An 18,404-nucleotide genomic window follows, 5' to 3' on the forward strand; every position below is an offset into this window, starting at 1 on the left:
TGGGGTGGCCAGGATCTGGGAGTCACCTTGTTAAAGGGGGCTTCCAGATTCCAATAATCTACCACTCGCAGACCCCCACAACCACCAGCCACCATTGTGGGGAAAAGGCCCTTGTCCCCCATCAACATGTAGACAAGGTGCTTTGGAAGGGAGCCCCCCTGCCCCAAAGCACCCCCCCATGTTGAGAGCATGTGGCCTGGTATGGGGGTGCTCACCCATTCCCTCCCTTTCCTGACCTGCTGGGCTGCATGCTCGGATAAGGGTCTGGTAAGGATTTTGGGGGGGTACCCCATGCCATTTTTTTTACATTTTGGCGTGAGGGTTCCCTTCAAAACCCATACCAGATCCGAAGGGCTTGATATGAATGGGGGAGGACCCCACATGTTAATTGCCAGAGAACCCACTGACAGCTGATACAGCAAAGAATGTTTTCACTACTAAAATACTGCATGTCTTAATATAACTCATGCAGTATTTTAATAGTTGTGCGCTTAGTGAATTGTCCCCTCTGTTTGAACAGGTTCAAATGTTCGACCCATCACTATCCCAGACTATGGAAGAGTCTCTGGAGAAGTCCTGGATGTGAGCATGGAGAGGGGAGACAAGGGAGTTAGACAGCAGTAAGTCTTAGGAGGAGCAAAGAGGATTGGTTGGGTGATATTTTAGGGAAAGATTGGTTATGTAAATTCGGGTTATGTGTGGCTTGTATGTTGTTGTCAGTGTTCTGAATATTATTTGGTGAGCAATCAGAAGCTAATGGAGAGATCGGCAAAGTGCGGTGGCAAACATTGAGTGGTTGGTAAGGCAGATGAGCCTGGCAGCAGCACTGCATTCATGATCCTCCTGGATCGGCCTCCTGGATCCATACCCCGCTTCGTGGATGACTTTTCCTCCTGGCTACCATTCTTCCTCTCCTCTGAGCTACAAACCATCATCCTTGGGGATTTCAACATCCCTGTCAACCTCGACAACCCGGACACATCCCGTCTCCTCCACTTAACCTCCTCCTTTGCACTTGCACAGTGCATACAATCCACCACCCACTCGAATGGTAATATTCTTGATCTTGTCTTCTCCAACTGCTGCGCTCCCCACAACCTCACTAACACCCCCTTCCCTCTCTCTGACCACAACCTGATTACCTTCTATCTCCTCGTCCTCCAACGCCTACCCCTCCAAATGTCACACTACTACCAGCCGTAACCTCCGCAACCTTAACCCTGCCCCCCTCCACTCTGCAGCTGATCAACTCCATGACCGCATCCTCCCCCTGTCCTGCCCCGACTTGGCTATGACTGCCTACAACAACGCGCTGTCAACAGCCCTTGACTCACTAGCGCCTTTAACCACACGCAACATCAGACCCCGACCTCTCCAGCCCTGGCAGACTGATCATACCAAAACCCTCAAACGACACAGTTGTGCCCTGGAGCGACTATGGCGCAAAACAAAATCCCAACAAGCCTTCACCCGCTACAAATCTGCCTTCCGCACCTACACCTCCTCCCTCCACGCAGCCAAACAAGCCTACTTCCTGACCCTCATCAAGACCCTCTCCTCCAATCCTTGCCGACTCTTCTCCACCTTCAACTCTCTACTCTCGCCACCCCCACCTCCACCCAGCACCTCACTCACCGCCCTTGAGATTGCCAATCACTTCAAAAACAAGATTGACACAATTCGCAAGGACATTACCGCAACTCACACGCCCTCTCAACCCGTCCCCTCTCACACAGCTACCCCCTCATCCCTCCTCCCCCTCGACATAACCCGCAGGGATTTCGTCACTGCTCAAACTCCCTCCAACCCCCTTCCCCCTCACTCAGCTACCCCCTCATCGCCCCTCTCCCACGGCTCCACCACTGCTCTGACCTCCACTTCCACCCCACCCTACATTCCTCATACTGAAGCTCCCCCAACACTCCGCACCTTTGACCTTACCACCATCGAGGAAGTCTCCAAGATCCTCTCTGATGCCCGCCTCACCACCTGCCCCCTCGACCCTATCCCCTCACAACTCCTACGACCTCCCTCCCCCTCCATCCTACGCTCCCTCACCCACATCTTCAATCTCTCCCTCTCCTCAGGCACTTTCCCCTCCCCTCTGAAACATGCACACATCACCCCCATACTTAAAAAGCCCTCCCTGGACCCCAATGACCCGAACAACCTCAGACTCATCTCCCTGCTCCCCTTCACATCTAAACTCCTTGAGCGCCTCGTCTACACCCGCCTATGCCCTCACCTCAACAACAACCACCTCCTCGATCCCCTACAGTCTGGCTTCCATCCCCTACACTCCACCGAAACCGCCTTACTCAAACTCTCCAACGACCTTCTAACCGCCAAAGCTAATGGCCACTATTCAGTGCTCCTACTCCTTGACCTCTCCGCAGCCTTCAACACAGTCGACCACCCCTCCTCCTCAAAAAACTACACTCCCTCGGCCTCAGAGATTCTGCTCTCTCCTGGCTCTCATCCTACCTGTCACAGCGCTCTTTCAGCGTTACCTATAATGCTACCACCTCCCCCTCACTCCCCCTCTCTGTTGGGGTCCGTCCTTGGACCCCTTCTCTTCTCCATCTATACCTCCTCCCTTGGCCAACTCATACACTCTCACGGCTTCAACTACCACCTCTATGCCGACGACACACAAATCTATCTCTCAACCCCCCACCTCACCCCCTCGGTCTCTGCCCGAATCACACACCTACTGAGCGACATATCAGATTGGATGTCGCTCCACTTCCTTAAATTGAACCTCTCCAAAACCGAGTTTCTTGTCTTCCCCCCAGCCCGGACCCCACCCCCCATTGACTTCTCCATCACATCCAACAACGCCAATATCAAACCCGCCCTGCAGGCCAGAGTACTTGGTGTCATTCTGGACTCCAACCTATCCTTCCAGCCCCAAGTCCAATCTTTAACAAACTCGTGCAGACTCCACCTCCGCAACATCGCCAAAATACGTGCGTTCCTAATCCCAGAAACCACTAAACAGCTCATCCACTCCCTCATCGTATCTCGACTACTGCAACTCCCTCCTCACTGGCCTGCCTCGCCGCTGGCTATCCCCGCTTCAGTCGATCCTGAATACGGCTGCCAGACTCATTCACCTTTCCAACCGCTCCGTTTCCGCCACCCCCCTCTGCCAATCCCTCCACTGGCTTACGATTGTGCAACGGATCAAATTCAAAATCCTAACACTGACATACAAAGCTGTCCACCATACTGCCCCAAACTACCTCACTGACCTAATATCCAAGTACCGCCCAGCACGCACACTCCGCTCCTCACAAGACCTCCTTCTCTTTAGTTCCCTGGTCTCCTCCTCCCATGCCCTCCTCCAGGACTTCTCCAGGGTGTCACCCATCCTCTGGAACTCCCTGCCCCAACCCATCAGATTATCTGCTACTCTCCTCTCCTTTAGGCGCACCCTGAAAACCCATCTCTTCAGGGAAGCCTACCCTACCCCCTGCTAACTTGACAGACCTCCTCCACTCCCTACCACTCCATCCCCCACAGCTATCTCCTCCTGTACCACTATCCCCTCCCTCCTAGATTGAAAGCTCCAAAGAACAGGGCCCTCAATCCCCTCATGTTTTGCATTGTATTGGTATTGTTCTGTCACATGTTCTGTCCCCCTTTGTAATGTACAGCGCTGAGCGAACTATTGGCGCTTTATAAATACTGTATAATAATAATAATGATAGACTGAAGGGGTTTTAGATATATATATATATATATATATATATATATATATATGTGTGTGTTGCCTTTCATTTCTAAATATATACTATATATAATAGTATGTAAGTAATACACTATATAATCATATACTTAATATTCACCTACTCTACTGCCGGTGCTGCAAAATGATGCTGTATAGCAGAGAAATCACTGCTTGAAGAATGTTCCGAAGTCAACACTTCAAAGAGTGTTGAATCCCTGATCCCCTGCCTGCACTGTGGTGCCTCCTGCCAGTGCCTATGTCCCTACAAAATACATAGAGAGATAGGAACTACAGCATGTGGCTGTGGACCAGGAATCTGACACTCTTGGAAATGTCAGATTCAGAATATCCCTGCAATACAGCAGAAATTTGGAGTGTGAGAAGCGGGGCAGGTTAGTAATAAATTTCATCTGTCCAGAGAGCACATTTTTGACCATTTTGATTTTATAAATTTGTACCTGCATCAAATTTGTACGGGCAGCACAGTGGCTAAATGGTTAGCACTTCCACCTGGCAGGACTAGGGTCATTGGTTCAAATCCCAACCACGGCACCACTTGCTTGGAGTTTGCATGTTCTCCCTGTTCCTGTGTGTGTTTCCTCTGGGTACTCCAGTTTCCTCCCACACTCCAAAGACATGCTGGTAGGTTAATTGGATCCTGTTTATTTTGGCCCTAATATGTGTATGTATGAATGTGAGTTATTGACCTTAGATTCTACAGCCCTTGAGGGTTAGGGACTGATGTGAATGTACAATATATATGTAAAGCGCTGCATAAATTGATGGTGCTATATAAGTACCTATAATAATGAAATAAAAGAACAATCCTTACACTGCTCATATGCTGAAATCACATATCACTGACCTAATGAATTTAGACCTCTTTTTTTTAAGACTATTTATTTGTGACCTTATTGAAAAGCACCAATGTGGTTGTAAATATTGTAAATTTTAGTTCAAAATGTAATTTACTGGACCATTATTTTGCTACATACCCTCCAAAAAACGTCAATAAAAATACATAGTAGCAAGCCCGTCTCTTTCCTCCTTCTGCTTCTTCCCCCACGGTCTTTCCTGTATTTCCCAGACAGTCAAAGTGACAGCCAGGACTTGACTTCTTGTATATTACAGCACTGATTGCAGCTGCTGCTGTCAAAACAAGACTTCTGATCAGTGTTGTTAAGCACTGTTCAGTAGCATCCTTCAAGCCTACAGGGTAACAATTTTGTTACGTTGCATTTAGGGAGTAATAAAGGGGTGAACTTTTATCTGCATAGGATGACAGTGCAAGAAACCCTATCAATAAGAAAATAAATAAATAAATATATAATAAAAAGTGTTTTTCTTCAGCCCCCCCATTAATACTTTGAAAACACATATCAGCCCTAATTGATTGCTTCTTCCTCTTTTTTTAGTTTTTAGCATTCTACTATTTTTTATTATCATTTCTATTTTTATCCAATATTTATATCTAATATTTATCTTTTTTAGCATTGATTTTGTTTGTTGATATTTGTGTACTGCATTAAAAACATTTTTTGTAAAATGCCTTTATTACCTTTGTAAATAACTTTGCAATGTTTTCTATCAGAAACATCATTACTTTAATGCCATTATAATTGGAACAATTTATAGAATAAAATGCATACTTTTGATCTAGAGCAGGAGTCTCCAAATTTTTCTAAACAAAGAGCCAGCTTATTTTCCCTTAGACTTTGGAGGGGGAGAAGTTGGTATCAGTAGGAGGATTAGTGCCCCATCATTTTTATCAGTGGTAGGAATAATACCCAATCATTGGTGTCAGTAGGAGAAATAGTACTCAATCAATGGAGTCATTGGGAAGAGTTGTGTCCATTATTGGTGTCAGTGGGAGCAACAATGCCCAATTGTTGGTGTCAGTGGGAGGAATAGTACTCCATTAACTGTGTCAGTAGGAAGAATAGTGCCCCATCATTGGTGTCAGTGGGAGGAATAGTGTATTGTACCAATGAGAGGAACAGTGCCCCAGAGCTGGATAAAGGCATGCAAAGGGCTACATCCAGCCCCTGGTCCACAGTTTGGAGACCACTGACCTAGAGTAATGCTAAAGTAAAAAGAATGTTTTAATGTTTAATAGAAGACATAAAAAATAACTGAATTTTCACAAAACAATATCACCAAAAAAGTCTTGTGTGTCCCAAAAAAGTATATATGTTTTTCTTTTATTTATCTGAAGTAATGACAAGTTATTGCTGAATCAATAGGCTCATAAAAAAGTCTAAAACTGCTTTGGTCCAAAAAAGGTGAGCAGGTGTGAGAGCTGAACTAGTTAATAACACTACAAGTTTAATACCACTAGCAGGGCAAAGGAAAAATTTAATTTTGCAAATCCAGCAAATCAATGTCAGGTATATGAATTATCAAGTAAAAAAAAATAACGTCTATAAAAAGAAATGCAGCTGAACATTATAAACTCTTCATAAGTACACTGCAAAGCTTGAAGAAAATTAAATGTGATGAAGTTGTAATACTGAATTCATTATGTTACTATGAATCTGTAACAGCCTAAACACTGTAAAAAGAAGCAAAACAGCATTGGAAGTTATGGCATCACTGTACATTAAGGCAGCTGGTCTAAAAAATTGTAAAACATACTAGGCTATCAAACGCTAACTATCTCTCTGTAAAGATGATATAGCTCTCTGCTGGGTATATCCTTTGCAACTATCTGTTTTTATGTCACTCACAGTAGCTAGCTAACAACTTGCAGAAATACAAAATATGCATCTGATATTTTCAGCAATAACAGACTGTGAAATGTGTATTACAATTAAAACTCATACAGGTATGACAACAGAAATAGGCATAGAAAATTCCAAATGTGTTTTTATATTGTGTACTAAAATGGTTATTCAGAAATGGTTACATACTTTATCTTTAAAAACATATAGTGGTTTTGTATACAATTTCTTTCTTCCTATGTAGTAGTCGGAAATACATTTAAAAAATAAAACAACTTAAAACATAAATATAAACTGCTGTATATTAGTAATTTGCTTTCTGCTTTCAAGAGAGAATATATTTCTTAAGGCACCTCTTCACATTTTAAAGGCTTGCAGTTTAGGTATTTAGTGGAAAAATCCTGTTTACGCAGCTCAATGATACCTCTTGCACACTGGAGTAAAAAATACTAAATTTTTTTCTGATTTCAAGTGCGATGCATTGTAGTCTATGGAACAATGCACACAGCTTAGTAATGATCAGTAATACAGCATTGAGTACAGAGCCATAAAATATAAATAGAAACTTTTACACTTGAGTGTAGTAATTTACGCACATACGTGTGTTTACATGTCTATAAGCATGTTAACACAAGTATAAATTAGTATAATACAACACTGGCAATGAAGACTTTTAAAATAAAATCCCCACACCCACGCAAACCCAAAAAAAGTAATACAATGAAATATTATATATAAATAACCCACACAAATGAAATTGTGTAAAAGTAAAATATAGTCAATATACAATAATAATAAAATTTATGTGAATTTAGAGTTGCTTGTTATAAGACTTAAATTAAAGTCTAAAAACAAAACAATCAAATAAATAAACCACGCTCTCACAACCCCCCCAAAAAAATCTTTTTTAAAGCGTCATCAACAACAGACATACAACTAAAATGTTCAAAAGTCCAATTAAAGTGCTCAGTGCAAAAATAATAAGTAATAACAAGTAATGAAAAGGTGACACCAAAAAGAAATGTGATCTTCCTCTCCACCAGATAGGTACACAGCATACTCATGAGAAATGTATGACCCCTTTTATGCAAAGGAAGTCACATAACGCTTTATAGGTCCCCAACTGGCAGTTTCCCCCCACCAAGCTGTGGAGTTCAGCTTTCAATTACATCCAGTGGAGTATCCCATATATTTGGATGAATGGATACCAGTATGCATTTATTGGAGCTCGTGCACCTTTGAGAGATTCTACAAATAGCTCATTGACATGAAGAGAGAGGTGGAAAAACCTCTCATAGTGTAGTACTTTATTGAATAAAAAGTTAAAATTGCACTATCATTCATAAAGAATACTCAAACATTGAAAATTAAACTGGAAATGCTGGTTTGCATTCCACCTGCTTTCCAAACACCAGAAGTGAAAGTCCCACCCCTCTGTTTTTGGGTGTTGTGAGAGTGCGGTTTATTTCTTTGACTGTTTTGTTTAATGAAGAGTTTTACTCGTCTATATGCTTATGCACTTTAACATTACTCAAAGTTTTTACACAGGGGCTGCCTGTCAACAAGTTCCTGAGTAAACATCAGTAAATTATGATGCCCGTGTGCAAGGTACCTAATAGTGACTCCTCTTTTATTGGACAATGCACTCTGAAGTTTCACTCAAACAAATTGTTCCTCAAAGCAGGCTGCAACTACAACAGTCCAGTTAGCAAACCCAAAGCACTGAATGTTTTGTCATTTAGTAAATATTTATTTGTACAAAAGAAGGTTGTATGTATACTGTATAAAGCAGAAAAAGATGTAAAACTATCGTCAAAAAATGTATACAGTTCTATTAATCATAAGCTGTTGTTTTATATCTGATCCTACTTTACACAGTGTGCAATCAACCTTTAATACACAGGTATTTAGACATATTTAAAGCAGTGATAAACCCTTATGTAAGCCCACTGAGGTGACACAGAGCAATTAAAAATCCTACCAAATAAGCTGTACCTGTTTATCTTCATCCCTCTCTCCTCTGCAACATTCCAAAGTACAGTCAGGTCCATAAATATTGGGACATCGACACAATTCTAACATTTTTGGCTCTATACACCACCACAATGGATTTGAAATGAAACGAACACGATGTGCTTTAACCGCAAACTGTCAGCTTTAATTTGAGGGTATTTACATCCAAATCAGGTGAACGGTGTAGGAATTACAATAGTTTGCATATGTGCCTCCCACTTGTTAGGGACCAAAAGTAATGGGACAGAATAATAATCATAAATCAAACTTTCACTTTTTAATACTTGGTTGCAAATCCTTTGCAGTCAATTACAGCCTGAAGTCTGGAACGCATAGACATCACCAGACGCTGGGTTTCATCCCTGGTGATGCTCTGCCATGCCTCTACTGCAACTGTCTTCAGTTCCTGCTTGTACTTGGGGCATTTTCCCTTCAGTTTTGTCTTCAGCAAGTGAAATGCATACTCAATCAGATTCAGGTCAGGTGATTGACTTGGCCATTGCATAACATTCCACTTCTTTCCCTTAAAAAACTCTTTGGTTGCTTTTGCAGTATGCTTTGGGTCATTGTCCATCTGCACTGTGAAGCGGCGTCCAATGAGTTGTGAAGCATTTGGCTGAATATGAGCAGATAATATTGCCCGAAACACTTCAGAATTCATCCTGCTGCTTTTGTCAGCAGTCACATCATCAATAAATACAAGAGAACCAGTTCCATTGGCAGCCATACATGCCCACGCCATGACACTACCACCACCATGCTTCACTGATGAGGTGGTATGCTTAGGATCATGAGCAGTTCCTTTCCTTCTCCATACTCTTCTCTTCCCATCACTCTGGTACAAGTTGATCTTGGTCTCATCTGTCCATAGGATGTTGTTCCAGAACTGTGAAGGCTTTTTTAGATGTCGTTTGGCAAACTCTAATCTGGCCTTCCTGTTTTTGAGGCTCACCAATGGTTTACATCTTGTGGTGAACCCTCTGTATTCACTCTGGTGAAGTCTTCTCTTGATTGTTGACTTTGCCACACATACACCTACCTCCCGTTGAGTGTTCTTGATCTGGCCAACTGTTGTGAAGGGTGCTTTCTTCACCAGGGAAAGAATTCTTCGGTCATCCACCACAGTTGTTTTCGTGGTCTTCCGAGTCTTTTGGTGTTGCTGAGCTCACCGGTGCATTCCTTCTTTTTAAGAATGTTCCAAACAGTTGTTTTGGCCACGCCTAATGTTTTTGCTATCTCTCTGATGGGTTTGTTTTGTTTTTTTTCACCTTAATGATGGCTTGCTTCACTGATAGTGACAGCTCTTTGGATTTGATCTTGAGAGTTGACAGCAACAGATTCCAAATGCAAATAGCACACTTGAAATGAACTCTGGACCTTTTATCTGCTCATTGTAATTGGGATAATGAGGGAATAACACACACCTGGCCATGGAACAGCTGAGAAGCCAATTGTCCCATTACTTTTGGTCCCTTAACAAGTGAGAGGCACATATGCAAACTGTTGTAATTCCTACACCGTTCACCTCATTTGGATGTAAATACCCTCAAATTAAAGTTGACAGTCTGCAGTTAAAGCACATCTTGTTCGTTTTATTTCAAATCCATTGTGGTGGTGTATAGAGCCAAAAATGTTAGAATTGTGTCGATGTCCCAATATTTATGGACCTGACTGTATATCAATCATTTGGTATTTCTTGGCTTCCAGGATGCAGAGGGAAAGGATAAGACCTCATACACAGCAGAGAGCTGAGAGTAATTTGACACCTGAGTGGAAGGAATAGACACACCTCCTCTCTATACATTCTTGTTAAGAAATACACTTAAGGTTGTCAATGTCATCCTGTGTGCTAGAAGGGGGTAACTGTCACCACAGAGTGCCTGGTGGCAGAAGCAGACTGAATGGGAAAGAGAGAGCATTCAGGATCCACACTAGGTGCTATAAATTGAGGCAAGTACACTTTATTTGAGTATACTTTGTTCATTTTGGCTTTCAAAGGTTTACAATCACTTTCATACATGACAGAGTGCTATGGGTTAAACAAGTAGACAGTTGAAGTTGTCAAAATAATATTTATTATGTTCCCTTAAAATCCTTATTCATACCTAGAGCATACACACAAGAGAAAACTTCAACTACATGTACAGATGATTTTGTGATAAAACATCCTCACAAAGAAGTGAGAGGTTTTAATTAATTTACAAATACAGTCTCGTTAACCTTTATGGGCGCGCTGAGGGCTGTATACTCTTGAACCGACTGCTCTGAATAATATTATTGTTAGAGGAGTTCCTCTCTTAAGAAAGAATGATTTCTCTTCTATTACTTCATCTCAGGGTTGCAAAGCTGTGTAGTTGCATTTCACTCCTTTAGCCTGGGTTCACATGCGGTGTGGAATTTGCACCGGTTTCTGTGCGATTTTGCACCGCATCATGATCGCACTCTGTTCATGCGAACCACTGCGAGTGTGTTTGTTAAGTTAACAACATCCTGCAATCGGTTCATAACATGTGGTGAGTTGTGTAAAATCGGAATGCATGGGTGTGAACACCCATGCGATCCAATTCTGGTGCGGACAAAAAAAAGGGTCCTGCACTATTTTGTTGCGGATGCTGTGCGATCTGAGCTATCCAAAGTGTATGGCTCAAATTGCACCACGGTTCCTGTGTGAATCACATGCGATGTACCACACCGCATCACTGTGAACCCAGGCTCAAAAGTTACTGAACTTTTTCAAAGTCTCACACTCCTGTAAAAGAACAGAATATGAAAGCTGCTTGCTGACATATTTTTAAAGATGCAACTATTCTATCATTATATCCCTGTTTTACTGTCTACTGAGTTCAGACTTTTCAGGTTAACTGGCTATATGCTTGTTTCAGGTCAGAGAATCATTAGGTATTGAAGCAACGATCGGAATGATGGTATTGGCTTCCATGCCTTTTTAAAACAAGCCAGCAATGGCAGCTTTTCTATACCTTTTCTTACAGGTTCTCTTTAACTCTCCAGTGGAAGTCAAAGAGGTATCAGCTGTAAAGCTCTAAACACCTTTCATTTAGGAAGTTAGTATATTTCAAAATAATAATAACTAAATAACAATTTGAAAAAAAAACCCTAGCCGAAAGCATTAGAAAACAAACAATGCAAAAAACATACCTTGCAGAGTGCATTTATCATTAGCTGCACAGCAGTGGTCAATAAGAGGCATCAGTAAGTCATCCCATTTACTACAGTAGTTATTTAGAATCAGGGGGCCACCAGTTATAATTACTTTTTCAATTGGAGCCAGGACACTGCTGTCTTGCCTAATTGAATACAAAGTTTTAACGTGATTAATTCATCTGAAAAAAAGTAATTACCAAATGCAGAAAGTGATCTATGCTAGATGTTATTTTCCATACAATTAATTCAGGTTTGCCTAACAAAAACTCCCTTCTTGCTATGGATTAAAAAAAACACCACTTCCAAGCCAAGTCCAATGGCCTGTAGCATATGCTAAGATTGTACAGTCTCTGCCTCCAAGAAAGACTTGTAGATTGTTCTCAATATTAGTTTTTTTCTGTCTTTTAAAAAATAAGATTAGGTAAACAAACCCTATTTGGAAAACTTGCGGTGACAGGAGGATCAGCAAAACAAATAGAGGAAGCAAAAGCTAGACATGTAAGGAGAAAACACCTTTCTTTGACTTTTGTTTCAATCAAAAAGAAATATGTCTGAATAATAAAAAAGGAATCCCAGTTTCATTTTCAAGCTTGTAACAATTCCACATTTCAGCACAGCTCTTTATAGCAGCTTATTAAACAGAGGTATCCTTAGAAGACTTCCAAAAATACTTTATTGGTTACACTGTGCACCAAGCTCTATGTGTACAGGATATATTCTGGAGAGCAGACAGACCTTTTATAATGCTTTTAATGATGATTTCATAACGTAAAGGACTACACCAAATATACTTTAAGCACTTGAAGACTGCCCTATAGTAGTTTTACTGCTACAGGGTGATCCTCCTGTGCAAAATCAGGTGTATATATATATATATATATATATATATATATATATATATATATATATATGTGATTTTGCACTTCCGCCATAGGGGACGCACTTCTGCTGTGAACACTCACAGCAGAAGCCGATCTGTGACTGCCAGTGAACGCTGATCGTCAGGCAAGAGAAAGAACAGAGCTCTGCCTATGTAAACAAAGCAGAGCTCTGGTATGACAGATGTGGAAGTGAAAGATTGTGTGTCCCTGAAAAGCTGGGAACACGATCCTTCACTTCCTTTAGTAACAGCACCACCTAGTGTGCACCAAGCACATAGCTAGACACACATTTAACCCTTTGATTACCCTAGATGTTAACCCCTTCCCAACCAGTGCCATTGGTACAGTGATCAGAGCATATATTTAGCACAGATCACTGTATTAGTGTAACTGGTTGCCACAAAGTGTTAGTGTAAAAATGTCCACCGCAATATCACAGTCTCACTGTAAGTTGTTGATCGCAGCCATTACTAGTTTAAAATAATAAATAAATTAAATTCCAGTATATGCCTCATAGTTTGTAGACGCTATAACTTTTGCACAAACAAATCGATATACACTTATTGGGGTTTCTTACCAAAAATATGTAGTAGAATACATTTGGCCTAAATGTATGAAGAAATTTGATTTTCAAAATTTTTTCATTGGATGTTTTATAGCAGAAAATTAAAAATATTGTTTTTTTTTTTTTTCAAAATTGTCGGTCTTTTTTATAACTCAAAAAGTAAAAACCACAGAGGTGATCAAAATACCACCAAAAGAAAAGTCTATTTGTGGGGAAAAAAGGACATAACTTTCATTTATGTGCAGCGTTGCATGACTGTGCTATTGTCAGTTAAAGTAACGCAGCACCTTATTGCAAAAAAAAATGGCATAGACAGGTAGGGGGGTAAATCTTCTGGAAGGCAAGTGGTTAACTCACCTTGCCTGTAGATTTATGGAAGAGAACAGATTTTCTGAGGTTGTCCCCATGATATCTTGAATCCACATCTTTCCTTCAAAACATGGATCTATCAGCAATGTTGGACGCTGCCAAGAAAAGGAAAGTATAGCTGCATTCTCCATCTGCTGAGGAGTCCAATCTGCAGAAGCACAAATCATATTTGTATTGAGCTAAAAGTCCAATTACAGTTCTGAAAGTCACATTCCAGCTCAACTACAAGGTCACCACCTGTCCAATAACCAGGTATGCCAAGAACATTAATGATACAGGGAGACTGAGCATGTTCTAATTTAATTAAATGAACACAAAATAAATTATTTTTAAATAAATACCATCCATGAGTAAAATAATGTAGACATAGCAGTAAACACAATTTATAAAAAGATATAATGTATTAGTGTATCTTACCATATATCTCGCAATAAGATACTGTAAATAACCCATACTTTTCAAGCATTATGCAAACGTGTTATACAGCAGAATTTGCTTACATTATCACAGTATTTTAAGTTCTTGGCATTGTCTAAGCTAAACTTCTCTCTCTCCTAAATTAAAATGTAAACCTTGGGCCCATGACAAGGTAATGGCAATTTCTTTCTCAATAACTTATCTATGCAAGACCTGCCCCTGACTTTTGAGGTTTAAAATATTGACTTGGAAATTAGTGGCTGGAAGAAGATGGTCACATTGATGCACTTATTGCTTTTTAAAGGACTTATTTTTTTTTCTTCCCCCTTCCGTGACGAGGCGGTTGAAATCTCTGCTGATTGTCCATTTCTATTAGATCTGGTAAATGTTATGGACATCTAAACATATTGCAGACTTGGCCATCCACACTAACATCTGCCTATTTATGGATTGCTTAAAGTGGAACTTTAGCCTAGGAATAAAAATGGGCAGAGAGACAGGATATTTAATGCAGAATAGACATGCTTGGTCTCTTCTGCATTAAAGCTTTCTGCCTGCCTGTCTGCCCCTTTAGCTTTAGCTTTGGTAGAGGAGGAAAAGGAGGGAAGGGAACAGACTCTGTCAAGGTTTTTTGTATAATTTTCTGTCCACAGCAGGATGTAAGGAGATTTCTCAAAAGTAAAGAGACAGTCCCTTTAGACATTTGTCACCTGACCAAGTTTACCAATAATAAGATTACTATTATTATACAGGTTTTTACAGCTCCAACTGTTTTTGCTTGTGCTTTACAATATAAAGGGAGGCAGTACAAAACTATTTATTACCAGAGAGTTAGGAGGACCCTGCTCATGAGAGCAAAAGGTAATAGCTGTGATGAGGAGCTGAAATTAAAAGTTATTTTTTTTAGGTGGAGTGAAATTTCCCCTCACCCTTCATTCTTGTTATAATTTACCTATTTTTTATTTGTCCACCACTTTCTCTATGAGGTAATAGCTAACAGGACCTATAAAGAGGGTTCATCTCCCTAGTAGGGACACAGCCAGTTACAAAGCCAGACAGATGTTCTAAACTTCCCTTACTCTATCCAAAATTCAAAAGAAAATTATACAGCTTTGCATACACTTAAATAATAAACACATGTTGATGAGGATGGTGGTCTATGATAGTGTAAAAAGAAGCATGCTTAGGCTTAAAGTGATATTAAAGGCTTTTTTTTTCTAAAATAAAAAATAGTTTTTCACGTACATGATCTGTGAAAGGATGTTGCACAGAGGAGTGGCTTACCTCCTCTTCTGGAGTCCCCACTGGCATTTCTGCTCCTCGAGTGCCCCCTCAGCACACCCAGCTTGCTGTGGACATGCTCCCAAGCCAGGCTGTGTGCATCCATAGATACACAGTTCATTCAACCATTCCTCCTCACAGGATTTGACTGACAGCAGCAGAAGCCAATGGCTACCACTGCTGCCTGTGTTATCTGTGAGCAGAGGAAAAAAAAAGAGCAGGGCTGCAGACAGGCACAGCGCTAGATTGAGAGAGGATTCAGGTGTTTCAGGAGAAGTGAGGTGGTAAACACCTAGTGGAAAGTTTTCTATCTTAATGCAGAGAATACATTAAGGTAATAACCTTTTGACTTTAGAACTATTTTAAAGTTATTTAAGGGAATGGACACAATAAAACAAAACAAATATGGGAATGGTCCAGTAATTGGGTGTATGCTATTTGTTATACAGCTCAATAGGCATAGGAGGCAGCAATAAACGTAAGGCAAATACTAAATATAAGTAGTTGACTACTCTCCAAATTAGCATTTATTATACAGCAAAGTATTTTTCTACTGATTAAATTGCACACATTTTCTGGGATATTAAAATATTAAACAATAAATACTATTAGCTATTAAACTTAAAGTATATTCTCAATATACAAGCAATTGCATTAGACATTTGTATAAATTACATTAATTTACCTTTTGCTGACCATTTTTGAACTTTCTCCATCTTTACAATTCTCATAATCAAAGCTCTAATAAAGTCCATGTAGAGATCCTCAGTAATCACAGGTAAAAATGAAGAAAAGATAGTTAGCTCTGCTGGTTCTGCAGGCTGCCATGCACTTTCCTCATCGTATTCTTTCTCTGTTGAAAAAACGTCTGCATTAGACAAGATAATGCACGGGTGTCAAACTGGTGGCCCTCCAGCTGTTGCCAAACTACAAATCCCGTGACGCGTTGCAAGATTGACAGTTACAAGCATGACTCCCAAAGGCAGAGGCATGATGGGACTTGTAGTTTTGCAACAGCTGGAGGGCCACCAGTTTGACACCCTTGAGATAATGGGATTATAGTAAAAAGAAAAACAGTGGGCTGTAGATAATTTTCTTTAGTTATTAGGTCTTTAGGTCTAGTCCATGTTTATATTAATTGCTGTGGGTTTACTGCATGTACGTTAACACCATTTACTGTATGTAACATATTATTATGATTTCCAGTAAGGCAACCCATTCTTTTTTAAAAGAGTTATTATTGCACCACAAGGCACCTCAGTATGTAACTGCATCTTTTTACCCCATTTTGGTTCACATCTCTTTGTTGTTGCTGTGTGTTGGAATGTGGGTCCATTGTTGATGTGTCATTAGGGTGCCATTCAGAATGTACATCAGTCAACAGAACACTTTTTTTTCATAAAAATGGCAGTCAGTGCTAAGACTCATCTCTCTTATCAATAGGTACCACTTTCTAATGGTAGAACCTAGTTTCTTTTGAATACATTTACATATAATTCATATAACAGTGATTTATGAAGCACGTTATATTGCTTTATTGTAGGCGAGGGTCCCAAAAAAAGTAGTCAAAATCTATACACTGTAGTTCCTGTCTGCACTATTCCTGCTGGATTTTTCTATTTACTTCACATTACTGAAAATTTCAAAAGAAAGAGCATAATACCCAGGCATGTCTTTATTATAGTTGCAGTAAAAATGCAATGGTGAAAAGATAATATTCAAACTGCTGAAATCCAACATTTCAAAGTGGGTGTCATGTTCCTTCTGCTGGTCACTCTGTAACTAAGGATCACTAACTTACACACTACGAAGTGTCATATAGTATAAAAAAGATTTGAAGAACACTGGAGAGAAAAGTATTCATTATGTTCTATTACAGGGTGCATCTGCCTCCAATTTTGTAGACACTTAACAGGGTCTCTTTAGGGCTAGTTCACTCTAGATGCAGTCCAGTGCATTTTTTTTCTGCATCAAAAATGCATGCACTGTGTTTTCCATGTATTCCAGCGGCCCTAATTCACACCAGTGCAGTCAATTCCAGTCAGTTTCCAGTGTAGTAAAAATGTAGAACATTCTGCATTTTTTCTTCACACAACCATACTGGAAGGTAGCAAACTGCATCAAAACTGCACTGGAACTGTGTGTGGTGTGAACTGTAAGCAAAAACCTATCCGTAATGCATCCGGAGTGCATTTTTGTGTTGTGAACTGGCCCTTAAAGAAGTACAATCTTTACAAAGCAATAATTACCTTTTGTTTTTAGAGTATTTATATCACTACTGTTCTTCTGTCTTTCCATAGGGAAATCATTAGGGAATATTACTGAGAATTCAATCACACGACCTAAAGAAACAACACATGTAAAGAACGCATATGGTCAAACATCAGCAAGCGATAAGATTATGCAATGACACATAACACACCTTGATTACACATTTATTTATAAACTAGGCTATCATTTAAGTTTTATTTAAAGAAAAATGGGATGGTTTACTACAGGCAAACAGGCAGCTCCTTTTGCAAGAGAATTTTCCATTAGCTTTTTTAATCAGAGTATAGCATCAAGTCAATTAAACTCCTGGGATATTGATCTGGTTAGTTAAGTAGCAGAGGGGGTTCTTAATCAGTTTCAGCTGCTTTGGGGTTAATGAAACTAACAACAGGTGCACTCGAAGGGCAACAATGAGATGACTCCCAAAAAAGGAATAGTTTTACAGGTAAAGGCCACTGACAATTTTTTCCCTACTCATCTTTTCTGACTATTTTTCTCTAGTTTTGCATTTGGCTAGGGTCAATGTCACTACTCGTAGCATGAGGCGATACCTGGACAACTACAGAGTTTTCACAGGCAGTCCAAATCCTCCAGGATTGCACATCAATACGTGCCATTGCCAGAAGGTTTGCTGTGTCTCCCAGCACAGTCTCGAGAGCACGGAGAAGATTCCAGGAGACAAACAGTTACTCTAGGAGAGCTGGACAGAGCTGTAGAAGGAGGAACAGGATGAGCATTGCTAGAGCCCTACAAAACGACCTCCAGCAGGCCACTGATATGAATGTCTCTGATCAAACAATCAGAAACAGACTTCATGAGGGTGGCCTGAGGACCCCACGTCCTCTAGTGGGCCTTGTGCTCACTGCCTGACACCATAGAGCTCGATTGGCATTTGCCATTGAACACCAGAATTGGCAGGTCCATCACTGACACCCTGCGTTTTTCACAGATGAGAGCAGGTTCACCCTGAGCACATGTGACAGACATGAGAG

The 18,404-nt window shown here is 40.5% G+C and overlaps 1 protein-coding gene across 1 annotated transcript in view; it reads right to left on the minus strand.

Moving 5' to 3' along the window:
* Positions 1–18,404, minus strand: part of LOC149443674 (uncharacterized) — a 627,829-nt gene that overhangs the window by 256,955 nt on the left and 352,470 nt on the right. The window contains 4 exon segments of the mRNA XM_089655378.1: positions 11,623–11,771; positions 13,432–13,591; positions 15,827–15,994; positions 17,391–17,483. Coding sequence (XP_089511504.1) covers positions 11,623–11,771; positions 13,432–13,591; positions 15,827–15,994; positions 17,391–17,483 — 570 coding nt within the window.

This window comes from Staurois parvus, unplaced genomic scaffold (genome assembly GCF_062004578.1).
Source record: "Staurois parvus isolate SC_StPar_1 unplaced genomic scaffold, SC_StPar_1.0 ptg000839l, whole genome shotgun sequence".
Taxonomy (NCBI): Eukaryota; Metazoa; Chordata; class Amphibia; order Anura; family Ranidae; genus Staurois; species Staurois parvus.